The sequence below is a fragment of the Peromyscus californicus genome, unplaced genomic scaffold (assembly GCF_007827085.1).
Source record: "Peromyscus californicus insignis strain IS unplaced genomic scaffold, ASM782708v3 Scaffold_4__1_contigs__length_199733344, whole genome shotgun sequence".
Taxonomy (NCBI): domain Eukaryota; kingdom Metazoa; phylum Chordata; class Mammalia; order Rodentia; family Cricetidae; genus Peromyscus; species Peromyscus californicus.
In genome coordinates, this window is record NW_026294562.1 from 69,393,796 (window position 1) to 69,410,145 (window position 16,350).

Here is a 16,350-nt window from a genome sequence, read left to right on the forward strand (position 1 = left end):
GGGCTTCAGGGGGGCTTCCTGCCAGGATGTCACTTCAGAAAGAAACACAGCAGTGGACAGTGGAGTGTCTTGCTTTGGGGAAGTGCTAAAGCTCTTGGGGCCTGTTCTCACCTGGGCAGAATGGAAAGTCAGCTGCATCTTCAGAGACTATAGAGAAAGGAGGAGCAGCACAGGAGAGGGGAGCAGCTGAGAGATGGGTGAGGAAGGAAGGAGGAGCACAGGAGAGGGGAGCAGCTGAGAGATGGGTGAGGAAGGAGCAGCACAGGAGAGGGGAGCAGCTGAGAGATGGATGAGGAAGGAGCAGCACAGGAGAGGGGAGTAGCTGAGAGATGGATGAGGAAGGAGCAGCACAGGAGAGAGGAGCAGCTGAGAGATGGATGAGGAAGGAACAGCACAAGAGAGGGGAGCAGCTGAGAGATGGATGAGGAAGGAGCAGCACAGGAGAGAGGAGCAGCTGAGAGATGGGTGAGGAAGGAAGGAGGCGCACAGGAGAGGGGAGCAGCTGAGAGACGATGGACACGGATCCTTTGGAAGAACAAAGAGGAGGAAGGCTGGGATGTTTTGAGAGTTAAAAACAAGATCAGAAATTTTAAGGGAAGATACTAGGATTTTTGTGTTCTGCCACACTGGTTCATATATAGGCATGTGTGCAAATATGAGTGTGGGCGGATTTAAATGTATATGTGTATACTTGTGTGTAGTGTGTGTGTGTACATGGGTGAGCATGTGAGTCTACATATGTGCAAGGTGTGTGCGTGCGCACGTGTGTGTACCAAGGGCGATCTTAACTACATTCCTCAGCCATCTTTTTTCTTTCTGTTTGTCTCTTTTTTTTTCTTTCTTTTTTCTTTTTTGACACAGGTCACATGCTTGCACAGCACGTCCTTTACAGACTGAGCTCTTTCCCAGTGTCCGTTTTGCTCTTGTTTGTCTTTTCATCAAATTTTCCATCAGATTAGATGATAGCAAATTAATTAAATGTTTCAAGAAAACATGATAAATCATCTCACATTTTCAGGACCCATTTTTCCCATGGTCATGAAATCATTCTCAAAGGTCATGGTGAAGAAAGGACAGAACCCAGGGTTTCCCTCACAAAATCCTGGAGGCAGAAATGTCCTCTACACATGTCCCCACATGCCCTGAGCCACAGACACGCTTCTTTTTTAAAATTATTTTTTGTGTGTGTGTATGAGTGTTTTGCTTACATGAATGTCTATGCACCATGAACATGCCTGCTGCCCACGGAAGCCAAAAGAAGGCATCAGATCCCTAGGGCTAGAGTTATAGACAGTTATAAGCAGCCATGTGGGTGCTGGGAATCAAACCTGGGTTCTCCGGAAGAGCAGCTGGTGCTCCTAACTGCTGAGTCATCATCTCTCCAGCCCTACACACTTCCTTTGAGGAAGATTCCACACCCTTCTGATCCCCCAGGCACATTAGCTTCTGTTCAGGCCTTGACATTACAACACCCGTTTTTTGTTTTTTGTTTTTTTTTTTTTTAAGATTTCTCAGCAGGTAAAGGTGTTATTGGCAAGCATAATGTCCTGAATTTTATCTCATGAACCCACATAGTAGGAGAGACCTGTCTCCCACAAGTTGTCCTCTGGCCCCCATAAGTGCCACCCCCAACACACAAATAAATAAATGACTTTCATTTTATAATTTTAAATGCATGTACAATACATTGAAATTACTGAAGTCCTTTAATTTTCTCCCTCTTTCATTATTGAAAGGTAGTTATTTTTGTTAGCTAATATTATTTCCTTCTTGGGTCTCTGAGGGAGTTGAAGATTAGTTAGTTATAGTTGAAGGTTAGTTAGTTATAGTTGAAGATTAATTAGGATAGAAAGTGAATTAGATACATTTTGGACTTAACAAAATAGGATAGATAATGAAATTATTTTCTCTGAATTTGTCAAATACAAATGGACTAGACATTGTTTAGACATTTATTACTTGTATATATTGTATATAGTCATTGTACTTTTGTATATAGTTTTTCTTTTGTTAGTTATAACCTTTTTCTTTTTTTTCCTTTTTATTAAAATAGAAAAGGGGAAAAAAAAAAAAAAAAAACCCACTCCATCTGAGCTCAGGGCTCTCTGCTCTCACAGCTGCATCAGACAGACAGAGAGACCAGAGCTTGAAATAAAGGCTCTTTGCTTTTACATGTGGGATTCAGTCTCCATGATGGCCTTTTGGGGGTCACCATGATCTGGGCACAACACCACCATCTTAGGCCGCTTGCTGTGCTTGGTTCCACAAAGGACTTCAGGATTGTGCCATGACAACTTGAACAGATACAGAGCAGTCTGCAGTTATGGCCCTTGAAGCTATCTAGATAATCCTGCTGAGCAGCCCAGATAATCCTGTCCAACAAGTTGTAGTTCCCTGCCCAAAAGCCCAACCCAATAGTTTCAAATGTGGTTTCATGCTAAAAGTCTAGACCAATAGTTTCAAAAAATCACCTTGCCTCATGTCCCTTCTACCAAATCCCAAATTGCTAAAGCATGTAATTCCTGGCTTGTGGTTTTTCCTTATAAAAACTCTATACCCCTGGGCCTACCTCCATCTGCCGAGTGGTAGCCCAGGTTTGAATCTGACAATAAAAGGACCCTTATGTGCTTGCATCGGAAAAAAAAAAAAACACGTCATTTTCAGTATAATCTAGATTGTTATGGAAAGTCAGGATGTTTAAGTCCCATGAAGGCCAACAAGGCTATAGAACATGTGAGAACTGGCTGGACTATTCTTGTTGCATATAGCCAACCTAAAGTGTCAAGTATTCAGTTTGAAACAACACCCGTTTTTATAAACTATGGTCTGAGAAGCCTGGGCTGCTGTAGCCCAGCACACTGGAATCCCAGGAATGCTGCAGCATGTGAACCTTACCAATGAGATCGTGACTACACAGGGCACTCCTGGCGGAAAGGTTCTGTGTTCAGTGCCCTTCCTTGCCACATCCATGTGGACACAGCCTTGCATATGGATCCTCCTGAGCTGTCTACTTTTTTTTTTTCCTCACCTACCTGGAACTTGCCAAGTAGGCCGGACTGGCTGGGCAGTGAGCCCCAAGGATCCTCCTGCTTGCACGTCCCCAACTGTGAGGTCACAAGCACACGCCACCATACCCTGGTGTTTATGCCGGTTCTGGGCTCTAACTCAAGCCCTCCTGGTTTCAGGGCAAGCACTTGACTGGCAGAATCATCTCCCAGCCCCTGGGGTTTATCCAGGAACACTGAGCCTGTCTTCTCCTCCACTGACTCCTACTACTGTTTTCTCTTAAGGGCACTCACTCTGCCCTCTGTGAACTGTTAAGGGGAGATGGCCACCTGCCCACAGGAAGGTTCTTCTTGGTGAATCCGCTCTGTCTTCTAAACCTTGAACTCTTCTTCCTTTCTCTCCATGAATCTGTAAAGTTGCAGGAGAGAAAGGTGCTGAGCACTGCTGAAAAAGGCAGCCACTTCCAAGCAGCCAAGGCCATTCAGCAATTAGGAGCCTCTGCAGTGAGTAGATAAACAGGACCCTGGGGAGCATTCCTGTGGATGCTTTGTGTTGCTACTGACCCACAAAGCCCTAAACAAAACTCATGAGAAAATCAGTTATAATTTCTCATTTCCACTAAAACCATCTTAAATGCCAGTAAACAGAAAAGAACTCAATCAATACTGTTCACATTGAACAAAGTGTCCAGTCAGACCCCGGTAGCCTTGTCTGAAGCAAACAATACAAGTTGTTATGCTCCATCCATGCTCACTGAAATGAGAGCCTTCTCCAAGTTTTTTCTTTCATGTTATGTATGGAGGGTGTGCAAACATGTGGACATGTTTGTCTGTGACCTACGGAAGCCAGAGGTCAACCTCTGGTCTCATTTGTCTGGTGACATCCACCTTGTTGTTTTGAGACAGGGTCTCTCACGGGAACCCAGGCCAATAGGTTAGGATGGCTGACCAGCAAGCGCCAGAGATCCACCTTTCTAAAACACACATGACAATGCTTGGGTTTTGTTTTTTGTTCTTACATGGACTCTGGGGATTGAACTCACTCAGGTCCTTAGGTTTACACAACAAATACATCACCAACAGAGCCATCTCACCAGTCCTGCTTTCTCTTTTTCATGCACCTGTGTAAGGGAGGGGAGCAGAGGTACTGAGGCGTGTGCTGTGTGTCTCCTACAGATCTGCCTCAATCGTCGGTGTCAGAATATCAGCGTCTTCGGAGTTCACAAGTGTGCAATGCAGTGCCATGGCCGAGGGGTAAGTAGGATTAGTCTCCTTCACTCAGCCAGCACACAGCAAGCTAATAGCATTTCGTTTTTCTCATCTATTTATTTTATGTGCATGAATGTTTTGCATGGGGGCGGGGGTGTACGTACATGCTGCTACCCACAGAGGCTAAAGAGCAGGTCAGATTTCCTGGAACTAGAGTTACAGATGATTGTGAGCCACCATGTAGATGCTAGGAACCAAACCCAGGTCCTCTACAAGAGCATCAAGTACTCTTAACCACTGAGCCATCTCTCCAGCCCCTACTATCCATAGCTTCTTAAAAACCACAATAGCCAGTGAGGAGCTCCTCAACATTTTCTTCCAGAGGCGTTAACTGTCTCTGACCTTTACGTAGCAGGAGAAATGTCACTTTCATTTAACAAAGAAAATCAGATTGAGAGGTAATTATCTTTTGAATTAACATTCTGTGATATAAAGAAAGAATTTTGTCATCTTCAAAGTAATTTCGAAGCTAACCTTGCTTCATGAAGGGCTCACATTAGCATTTCAAGCAGGGCTCTCCCTCTTGCTCCCAACAGCCCAAATATGTCTCAACCAAGATACTTACAAAAGGGATAAAAATGAGGACATCAGATCTACCAACCATGTGCTCTTGAATGCCCTTGCCATGGGTTTTGACTACCACACGCTGCTGAGTTCTGAGATGCTTTAGGGAAGAAACGTACTCTAATTGTTTAAAACGTAAATTTTTTTCCTGAAGCAGTTAATTTTTTTCCCAATGGGATTATATTAATCTTGATTAGTTGTGCCAGTGGCTCATTTGTTCTCCTGAAGCTTTTTCTACAGAAACCATGCTTTAAATTGTAATTTTTAGACGACCTACACACTTGGGATTATGGAGGCCTTTGCAAAATCATCGCCATGCTGTGACCATGATAAATTGCTGGGCCACCTCAGACAGACGAGTTGATGTTGTATTCAGCTGACTCAGTATCAAAAGGAATCTCTTCCTGTCTTCACTGGATTATAGATTTTTTTCTAATGGTGATAGATGAACAAGCCTGGTCCTTTTGTTTCAGTGATGAGGTCAAGGCCAATGTGGTAGTGAGGGTGTGTCCATAGTAACCTTACTGGCTCAGAGAAAGTAGGACAGAGGCCTCTCTGGTATCTATGGGTACATGTTGGCAAGCCAAGGCCCGTATTTTTTGGAATAGTTAGCTATGACTTAGTTTGATAATTAAAGGTGATCTAAAGTCACCTGGAAGATGGACCTCTGGGCATGCCTGTGGAAGATTATCTTGACTAGGTTGAGGTGGAAAGACCTGCCCAGTATGGGTAGCATCATTCCCTGGGCTGGGATCCTGGACTATATAAAAATGAGAAAGTGAGCTGAGCACAGAATTCATAGCTCTCAAATTCTTCACTATGGATGTAATGTGACCACTTGTTTCAGCTCCTATCACCATGACTACCATAGTGGACCCAGGACTGTGAGTCAAAATAAACTCTTTTCTTTAAGTTTATTTTTTCCCAGGGTATGTTATTACAACAGCAGAAAAGAAACTAAGACATTTGGTAACAAGTTGCTTGGCCCCAATCCCCCTATGATGAGACCGGGTTCACCACCAGTACTTCCAAGCAGGAAATCTGGACTGCAGTTTCCTGCTTCCAGCCAAGACCACAGGAGGCAGGGTGCGAGTCTCATGGGCGGTTTGCCAGCCTCAGCATCTTTGCCATGTATACAGGATGTACCACAGACACTAGAGAGCGGTCCTGTCCCACTTGCTCTTGACCAGTCCAGGTTACTGTGGATACATAACCCTGCCGTGTGAGCCTTGGCCTCATCACTAAAGCGAAAGAACTGGGTTAATCCATCCATCCCTTACAACCATTAGAAAGAAATCTGTAACCCGCTGGTCAGAGGTGCTCTACAAAAGACGGAGCCCTGATTAATAGGAGTGTCCTAGAAAGTGCATCCCTGCTTCTCACAGCCTTGTTGACTCTTGGCCTCACAGATGAAGCAACTGGACCAGAGATTGGATCCTTCACAGAAGCCAAGTAGAGCAGGGAGCCACCACAAGCAAGACACAGGCTGCAAATGTTTTGTTTGCCTTAAGATATTCAGGCATATGTTTGACCCCAATGGGTTTGGTTTTGTTTTGTTTGGTGGGTTTTGGTTTTGGTTTTGGTTTTTGGTTTGTTTTTGTTTTGCTTTTTGTTTTTTGTTTTTTGTTTTTTTTTGGTTTTTACAAGACAAGGTTTCTCTGTGTAGCCCTGGCTGTCCTGGAACACACTCAATAGACCAGGCTGGCCTTGAACTCACAGAGATCCGCCTGCCTCTGCCTCTCAAGTGCTGGGATTAAAGGTGTGCACCACCACCACCCAGAGGCTCCAGAGTTCTTATGCAGGGCCCTCAAGTTGGTTTGCTAGTTCCACTGACGTCTATACAACAAGCCACCCAGAAATATGTCACCTGTGATTTACAGTGTTTACATGGAAGGGAAGTACAGATACCAGAGAGCTGTCTGGGCTCACAGTCCTTGATCTGGGCAGCTCGACCCAGTCACCTGACCACTGTCCTGCCCCTCCTACTCTGTCAGGTGGGCCTTTATCCAATGCTCCCACAGCTTAGCCTACTTTTCATAAAACCAGACATACAGACTGCTGCAGCTAGAGATGTAGCTCATTTGGGAGAGTGTTCACCTAACATGCACAAAGCTCTGTGTTCGATCTCAAGTACCTCATAAAGTGGGCATGGTGGAGCACACCTATAATCTCTCGGCACTCAAAAGGTGGAGGCAGGAGAATTAAAAATTCAAAGCCATTCTTGTCCACATAACTAGTTCAAGGCTAACCTGGGATGAATGAGACCCTGTATCAAAAAATTTAAAAAAGGAAAGAAAATCTTCTATTCTTCACTCTCAAAATCAACTGGTTCATGTCCAGTCTGGTGAGTTATGTAAACATCAACAGTGAATCTAAGCGGAGGAATCACTGTGAGTGACCCTTGGCAAGTAGATGCAGAGACTCCTGGTCCTCCTACTGGAACTCTGCTCTCCCATTAGAGTGCATTATCCAGGAACAACGAGGGCAAAAGCACCCTCTCCTGCCATCTGCTTCACAAGGAAGAGTTCTGTTGTCTTTGCCTATCATGTATAGTGACAGGGAGCCAGGTAATGAATGGGGCTGAAAGAAAGAACAGGCATTTGGGGATAAAAGTAGACTCACAGGAATGTTGGCAGACCCCTGCGTCCTTCCATGGACATCAGAAAATAAGAGACCCAACATTGGCCTCTTCCCCACCCCAGACTGCTGGGGTCCTCCCTGAACCTCCCAGAGGAGACAGGTTTATGCCACAGTAGTCTGATTCTGGGTCCCTAAGTGGATTCCTCCTTACCACAGAGAAGGGCAGAGAGGAGGAAAGGGGAGCTGGCTCTCAGCAGCAGCTCCTGAGCACAGGCAGCTTGTACTGCTCTCACCTCCCCCCCTGAGGCTCCAGTTCACCGGTGAGGTGCTGTCTGGGGCCAAGTCTCCTGGTCTTGGTGTTTACTGAGTCGACGTGTGTTGCTGAGGGGATCTGGCAGAGTATCCTTGTCTTGTGTGTCCCAACCATGCCCCTTCTGGATGTTTATCTCCACTTCTACCCCAAAGGTGTGTAACAACCGGAAGAACTGCCACTGTGAGGCCCACTGGGCCCCTCCCTTCTGTGACAAGTTTGGCTTTGGAGGAAGCACAGACAGCGGTCCCATCCGGCAAGCAGGTGAGTGGGGCTCCTTGGGAGTGGATGCTGAGCTGCTGGAGGCTGCGGATACTGGGCAGGCTTCAGTGAGGACTCTGCATGCCTCTGTCCCAGCCCGAAGCTCTCAGGTTCTAAATGCTCCCTCTCCCCCCTGGCTTTTCCTTTGGCCCTGGATCCCCCTCAGTGCAGCTGAGGCATTGCATTGGCCATTTTCTCTCCCTGGGATACTTTTCTCAGCTTAGGCAATGTCCACGGTGAACTGCCAAGTGTGTATGAATGTCACTGTCATATCAAAGGACTTTGTAAAGGGTAGCTTTTGTGTACTGCCACCCCAGTGCATTTTAAATCTCTGAGAGTGATAGTGCTCTCTCCTCTCTCTCTCTCTCTCTCTCTCTCTCACACACACACACACACACACACACACACACACACACACACGGGGTGGGGGGGAGGAACAAGCAAGAACAACAAAAATATGACAGCTACCTCTTAATAAAGAGAATAGTTACCACCAGAGATGGCTCAGTTGGGAAACTGATTGCCACTTGAGCGTGGAGCCACAGAACCCACATAAGAAGCTGAACATGGTAGTGCATGCTTGGAGGAAGTGGGGAGCAGAGATAAGAAGACCCCTGGTAGGGCTAAGATTGGAGCTTAGTCAACAGGGTGCTTACCTAGGATGAATGCGGCCCTAGCTCAGTGGTTCTCAACCTGTGGGTCATGGCCCTTTGGGGTTGAATGACCTTTTTACAGGGGTCACCTGAGAACATCTGCAGATGAGATATTTATGATTCAAAGCAATAGCAAAATTGTAGTTATGAAGCAATGAAAATAATTTTATGGTTGGGGATCACCACAACATGACGAACTATATTAAGGGGGTGCAGTATTAGGAAGGTTGAGAACCACTGGCTAAATTTAATCCCCAGTAGGACACACCTGTCATCCTAGCAGTGGGGAGGTGGAGGCAGGAGGATCAGGAGTTCAAGGCTATCCTAGGTTTCCTAGCAAACTTCAAGTCATCCTGGGCTCTATGAGACCCTATCTCAGAAAAGAGATCTATGGGGTCAGGGTCAGGCAGGACAGATGACAGTCACTGAGGGCTGTGGTGATATTGTGTTTCCCAAAATATTGTGCACCCTAATAAACTTATCTGGGATCAGAGAACAGAACAGTCACTAGATACTGAGGCCAGAAAATGGTGGCACTCACACCTTTAATCCTAGCATTCTGAAGGCAGAGATCCTTCTGGATCTCTGTGAGTTCAAAGCCACACTAGAAACAGCCAGGCATGGTGACTCACCCTTTAATCCCAGGAAGTGATGGCAGAAAGCAGAAAGGTATATAAGGTGTGAAAACCAGGAACTAGAACTGGTTAAGCTTTTAGGCTTTTGAGCAACAGTTCAGCTGAGATTGATTCTGGATGAGGACTTAGAGGCTTCCAGTCTGAGGAAACAGGATCAGTTGAGGAATTGGCAAGGTGAGGTGGCTGTGGCTTGTTCTTTTTCTCTGATCTTCCAGCATTCACCCCAATACCTGGCTCCAGGTTTGTTTTTATTAATAAGACCTTTTAAGATTTGTGCTACATCAGGCAGCTCCCAGGATACAGATTGGACAGTAGAGTCATGATACTACCTGGGACACTGGCTTGGACAGTTCAGTAGATGGCTATTCATGGCAACAGGCAACCCTGAGGTGCCCAGGTACTATTTAGGGCCTGGCAGGACTTTGACTGGATCACTTTAAGACTTAAGGTAGCCTGATGGGTTATGTGTCTTCCTTCCCACATGTGCTAAATAAAAAGGCATCAAATTACAAAAGGAGAAAAAAAATGTTTTTAATCTCAAAGTAGCTTCAAATTTGCTATGTAGCCAAGGATAGCCTGGAGCTTCTAATCCTCCTGCCTCCACCTCCCAAATGTTAGGGTCATAGGCATGTATACCACCACATCTGGTTTGTGGGGTTCTGGGGATCAAACCCAGAGCTTCCTGCATATACTCTACCAACTGGGCTACAGGCCCAGCCTCAGCCCCACAGGTTAAATTTCACAAAGAATTTGCACAGCATTCTCCCAACAATAGGGAGCTTGCCCCCAGAGGCAGTACTAAGTCCCTAGCACTGAAACCAAATCCAGGGGTAACTTCATTTTTTTTCTTTTTTCACTCTCTAAATTGAGATGCCTCAAAATGAAGTCTGATTCAAGAATGAATAAATGAATGAAGAATAAAAGTAAACTCAGACTGAAGTGTGAAAGGAGCCTAGTATCAAGGATATATGGGAGAGGTCACAGATGACCTTTTGGGAGCCCCCAATCCTGATAGGACGGTCCCCTGGTACTCTGTGTAGCTCCACGGTTCACTCTGCTGTGGTTGTGCCTAGGGGACTCTGTGTGGTCCAGCCAGGGTCCCACCTACCAGACCATGTCCCTGCATTAGCAAGTTCCACAGCTGTCACAGATGAATAATGGTGGCATAGACCAGAACTCAGACTCGACCTTTGGAGAGAGACTAATTTATTAGGACATCGTTCAGGGATTTACGTGCTCTGGTTCTGTTTGTTCCTTTAGAGCTCGCTCGGCCATAAATGTCACAGTGCGATGTCTTCCGTATTTTATTGGACCGGCCTCCTCCCCTGAGCCAAATGTGTTTTGTTTCAGATAACCAGGGCTTGACTGTAGGAATCCTGGTAAGCATCCTGTGTCTGCTCGCCGCTGGATTTGTGGTGTATCTCAAAAGGAAGACCCTGATGCGGCTGCTGTTCACACATAAGAAAACCACCATAGAAAAGCTGAGGTATGTCATCTCAAGGAATGACGGCTGAAAGAATGTCCAACCAACTGCTTCTCTGTGCCACCCTCAGCAGGGGAGGGAGGCAGATTTTCTGGATAGTAACACTGGGTCTCTGGGTCTGTTTGTTTTTGCTTTTGTAAATGTCTGCCAGGCCAGCTGTCTCTCTGACTCCCCCTTCAAACTACGTGCCATCCATTACGTAAATAAGCAGGGTGTTGGTGAATTCCACAGACGGGTCTTCTCTCATCTTTGCATTAGTATTTTTTTACAAGGCCTGCGGACACTGGAATGTGTTCCTCACATGGCAGAGCTTCAGGCCCAAATGTGCTTGGAGACACTACTGCTGAAATGCCAGCATCATGCAAAACATCCCCTATGTGCCCAAAGCTAAGTTTCTATGGTTTTCAGTTAAATAATTTGACAGAACAGTGGCTGGAGAGTGGAGGTCAGTATTCATTTTTTCAACTCATAGGCATGTTAGATCATTTTCCCCCTGCATGCTTGTCCATGAAGTTTAAAAAGAAAGAGTGACAGTCTAAGAATCAGGCACAGGGTATGAGGAGCTGTAGTAAGGAGGACAAGCCCTTGCTTAGCGAGTGTTGGGTTGCCTTGCAGGTGTGTGCACCCTTCCCAGACACACAGTGGTTCTCACCTTGGCCAGGCTCACCCCACCCTCGGAAAAGGCCTGCTGATGAGCCGGCCACCACATTCCAACACCCCCAAGGTAGGTCATACAAGGACTTAGTGTGCTGTAAAGGTATGAGTTTTACAGAACAAGATTGCATGGGGAAACGGGGCTCCATCATGCCTGTGAAATGCTTAGTCAGCACCTTTGGTTCAACCATACCCCACTGCCACTACAATGTTCAGAGCCCAGAGGTAGGCCCCAGAGTAACCCCTTGTGGTCCCTAAAAGATTCTGATAAGACAATCAATGTCCCCACATAGTGGAGTATGTGGATATTACAAATCATAATCAATCCTCTGTAGTGACCTAGACCTGCCATTTCTCAGCAGCCACACTAGGAACACAGCCAGATCAGACTCCTGTTTCAGGGCCACCAGCTATGTCTAGGTGAGCTTTCTGGCCTGTGTCTAAGTTCTGCTGAGCCTCAGCTTTGCCCAGAACTGTAGAATCCATGACCATTCCATTCTTGTAAAAATTTTTGTCCTTATGCTCAGGTATCCAATGGTTCCCCCATGTCTCAGTGTTTTGCTTGCCCATAAGAATTCTTAAATATTGAATTCCATTGTGGTTTGAATGCGAGTTCAACACTGGCCCGTGTGTTGCATGCTTGATCTCTGGATGATGGTGTCATTTGGTGAGATGGGAGAAACTTCGGGAAGTCGAACCTCCTGGAAGGAAGTCGACCCAAGGCAACAAGAGGGGATTCGAAGGCTGTACTGGTCCTCTGTCACTCCCTCTCCCCGTTTCCTGTCCATCAGATGGTTCTGCACACACTTCTATTGTGCTCTTCTACCTAAGGAAGCAGGGCCAGGCAGCCACGGGCTGAACCTCTAAAGCTATGAGCCTTACGAAACCTGCTTCCGGGCTGCTCACACCAGGCACTCTGTCACAGCAATACACTGTCTGACTGGTGCAAACTCGGACAAATGATAACAGAGAACAAGATAGATGCCGAGAAATAAGGAATTACTGAAAAGAATATTATCACCAATTCAGCAGGCAATGCGCTGTTTTACTTCTTTTGGTCTAAAAAATAGAGATTGGGCCTCTAAAAGGGAAGCCATCACTCCCAGTAAATGTGCCTCCCTTCATCCCCAAACCTGGAACCACCATCTAGAAAGGTGTGTTTTAGGGGGGCCAAGAGCAAGAACTAAAAACTGGAGATGACCCAAAGGTCTACCAACAGATGAGAGAATTAACAGTGGCATATTACACAGTGGTTGCTACTCAGCAAGAAGACAGAGTCAGCCACCGACTCACAAATCATCAGGGGTGAAGCTCAGAGCAGCCATTCCAAGCCAGAAAAGCCAGTCAGAAAAGGAGCACATAGTCTATGGTGCCACTTACATACAACTTTAAAACCTGAAAACTCATTTAGAATGACACCAAGAGGATGCCAAGGTCTAGAGGGAATGAGGGAGGGGAGGCAGAAGTGACAAGGAAGCTCTGCTGGTGACAGACACATTGTCGGGGTTACCACACAACCTCCATGGGTATGGGCATCAGGCAAGTCAGGCACAGTGGCACACGCCTGTAATCCCCATACATGAAAAGCATCTTCGGTTCAAATCACAAAAACACAGACGCAAAACAAAGAATTGGGTAAAGAAAAAGCGCTGTTGTGCACATTAAATGCATGCAGTTGATTGGGTATTAATCCTACATCAATAAAGTTATTTATAAAGAGAAAGAGTGTGAAGTACCAGGTCAAGCTGCACCTGCTCTGGTCCTCCTTCAAAGCCCAAGGGAAGTTTGTTCAGAGATGAGCACCTTGCTGCTGGAGCCAGTAGTTAGTTCTCACATTACCCTGAGCCTTGTGCACACTGAGCTCACGCCGTCTTCATAACGTCCTTATGATCAAGTCTGTGTCTTCATACTTGGGACTTCAAGTCCATTTCATCTATTTGTTACTTAAGACAGCTTGAAGACTGATTGATCGAGGTGGAATCTTCTAGCAAACACTAGTTTCAAACTCTCAATCCTCCTGCCTCAGCCTTCCGAGGGCTACTGTCACCTATTTGGTTTTTAATGTTTGTTCTGTTAATCTACATAAAAACACATCTTGGCCAGGCAGTGGTGGCGCACGCCTTTAATCCCAGCACTCGGGAGGCAGAGCCAGGCGGATCTCTGTGAGTTCGAGGCCAGCCTGGGCTACCAAGTGAGTCCCAGGAAAGGCGCAAAGCTACACAGAGAAACCCTGTCTCGAAAAACCAAAAAAAAAAAAAAAAAAAAAAAAAAAAAAACACATCTTGCCTGGCAGTGGTGGTGCACACCTTTAACCCCAGCACTCGGGAGGCAGAGGCAGGTGGATCTCTGTGAGTTTGTTTGAGGCCAGCCTGGGCTATAGATTGAGTTCCAAGAAAGAGAAACCCTGTCTCAAAAAAAAACAAACAGACCAAAAAAAAAAAAAAACCACGTTTCTATTGTAGATTTAGGGGTGCTTCCTTTAGAATTTTGAGGTGTAAATAAGTAAATACAGTCCTCTGTATGGCCACCCTGGACTTTGCCTTCCCACTGGTCACAGACTGATTAAGAGTTCTTTCCTCAGGAAGTGAACTCCATCAGGGCTGACTCTCTGCTTTGACCATGCAGGACAGACGGACGCTGCAGTGCCAGAACATCGACATCAGCAGGCCCCTCAACACTCCAGCCGTCCCTCAGCCTCAGTCACCTCAGAGAGTGCTCCCACCTCTCTACCAGGCCCCACGTGTACCCAATGGCCCTGCCAGGCCCCTGCCTGCCAATCCGGCACTCAGGCAGGCCCAGGTATGCCTCCCATGCTGACTGGGTGGGATGCAGTTCAAATCCAGGCTCTGCTACTTGCTAACGTGTAAACTTGGGCAAATTGTTTAACATAGTGGCTGCATGACATGGAATTCAGTTAATCATATGGTTAATGGAGATAACTCACATACAGTGCTGTAGCCATAAGTTTTCTCCAGTCCCAACTAGCCCCGCAGTCCTGTGGCCACTTATAAAATAATCATTCAGAAGCTTATATTAATTACCAATTGTATGGCCTATGGCAGGCTTTTTGCTAGCTAGCTCTTATAACTTAACCCATTTCTATTCATCTATAAGTTGCCACGTGGTCGTGGTATTGCCGGTCTGCTGGCATCTTGCTGCTCCTGTGGCAGTGGCTTGCATCTCTCTAGACCCTGCCTTTCTCTTTCCTGTCTCTCTCCTTGGATTTCCCACCTGCCTCTAAGCTGCCTTGCCATAGGCCAAAACAGCTTATTTATTAACCAACAGGAACAACATATATTCACAGCACACAGAAAGACATCCCCCAGCACAGTGCCTAAGGTAATTTTTTTAAATATTCAGAATTGTTTCCATGCCCGCATAATTTATCATCTAAGCCAGGACTTAAAACTTTTTCTACTGTAAGTGCTTTTTACTTGCGGAATTTTTGTAGGACTCTGGGTATATAGGTAAGGAATGATAGGAAAATATTGAAAGTCTGTATTTCCTGTAACTAAGCCTTTGTTTCTAGGGGAGCAGAAAACCTTCTATTGTACAGTGGAAGCATGACAATTCCTATCAGTCTTGAATCTGAGATGAGGCATCCTTGGCAGTGTTTGTCAGTGGTACATGATATGATAGTTTGCACTGTATGTTCAGAACCAAGGCTACAGTGAAGTCATGGGATGCGACATGGGCGAGCGCTGCCAGACCACCACAGATTCAGTACACGTTTGGCTTTGAATTGGCTTTTGGTTGCTGTACGTTAAGTTAATGACTCACAGCTGAAGAAGCTGGGATTTCAACCATAATATTTTGAGAATGGTAATGGGTACTGTTGGCAACTTGCATAATGAAACAGTCATTTTTAAATGCTATTGTTTTATGTTCCTATGGTGTTGATTTTATATATTTATAATCATATCTTTAACATAATTCAGGGTATTCTCTATGCACATAGCTTTACAGCCTGTGTTTCTGCTTTAAAGTTGTTTGTATATACCTTGGCATTGCAGAGCCTGTAAAATGTTCTCTTTAGCAGCAGCATGCTGCTTGGATGTGGAAAAGTTTGTGAAGTACCTGTAAGTTAGTGGGTATGTTTGATAGCTGTGGGTTTTGCTTTATAAACAGTTATCATCTGGAAGATCTAGACAGGTACATTTTAGAGTTCCTTTAGAGAGGATTCAAGTGAAATATCAAATTGAAAACACAAATCTTTAAGTGGCTGGATGAAGTTCAATGTTCAGTTAGAGTATTACATATATTTAGGTTCTGATATTGATAGCAGCAAGGTCATGATGAGAAAGACAAAGATGAGTATTTCAAAGTTTTGCTTGTTTGATAAAATGGAACATCTCCATTTTCTTTCTGTTTAGTAGTTTAATCAGTTCCTGAGAGGTGGGGTTGCTGAAGTGGCCAAGGATAAATGTGCCTGAGCCCATCAGTTTTTGTTTCGCTTTAAACATTTCTTAGCATTTGAGGTTTATTTATCTAGGATGTTGTCTCCTCTGTGTAGCGGGTAGCTGTTCCAGCTTTGACCTGGATGTACTATCTCCAACGAGGTTTCCGGTAACTATCACACCTACCTATGGCCTGCCCCTGAGACGGGGCCAAGACGGGAGTCCTTAAGACCTGAGATCCGGATGTGCCAGCTCTCTTGGTTCCTGGTAATCCTGGATATTGGATGGTAGACCAAGCAGAGTTCTCCAGAGAACACCGCTGGACTGCACTTCACCTCTCCTGGACCCTGTAACCTATCCCTTTACTTGTTGTAAGTAGAACCTCCAAATAAACCTCCCTTTTAACTACGTGGAGTTGCCTTAATATTTTCCACCAATATTTGCACCCAACATGGGGCAAACTCCAAAGGCCTGGGTGGCTTCCACCCTCAGTCTCCTCTGTGGCTGCTGTGGCATGCTTTCCATACTTCCCTGCCAAC

The 16,350-nt window shown here is 45.6% G+C and overlaps 1 protein-coding gene across 2 annotated transcripts in view; it reads left to right on the plus strand.

The window, feature by feature from the left end:
- The window catches only part of Adam12 (ADAM metallopeptidase domain 12), a 327,810-nt gene that overhangs the window by 296,478 nt on the left and 14,982 nt on the right, over nt 1-16,350 (plus strand). For both annotated transcript variants that reach the window (XM_052711869.1, XM_052711870.1), the window contains exons 17-21: nt 4,182-4,259; nt 7,884-7,992; nt 10,628-10,763; nt 11,376-11,484; nt 14,040-14,213. In XM_052711869.1, coding sequence (XP_052567829.1) covers nt 4,182-4,259; nt 7,884-7,992; nt 10,628-10,763; nt 11,376-11,484; nt 14,040-14,213 — 606 coding nt within the window. The remainder of the gene's footprint in view (nt 1-4,181; nt 4,260-7,883; nt 7,993-10,627; nt 10,764-11,375; nt 11,485-14,039; nt 14,214-16,350) is intronic.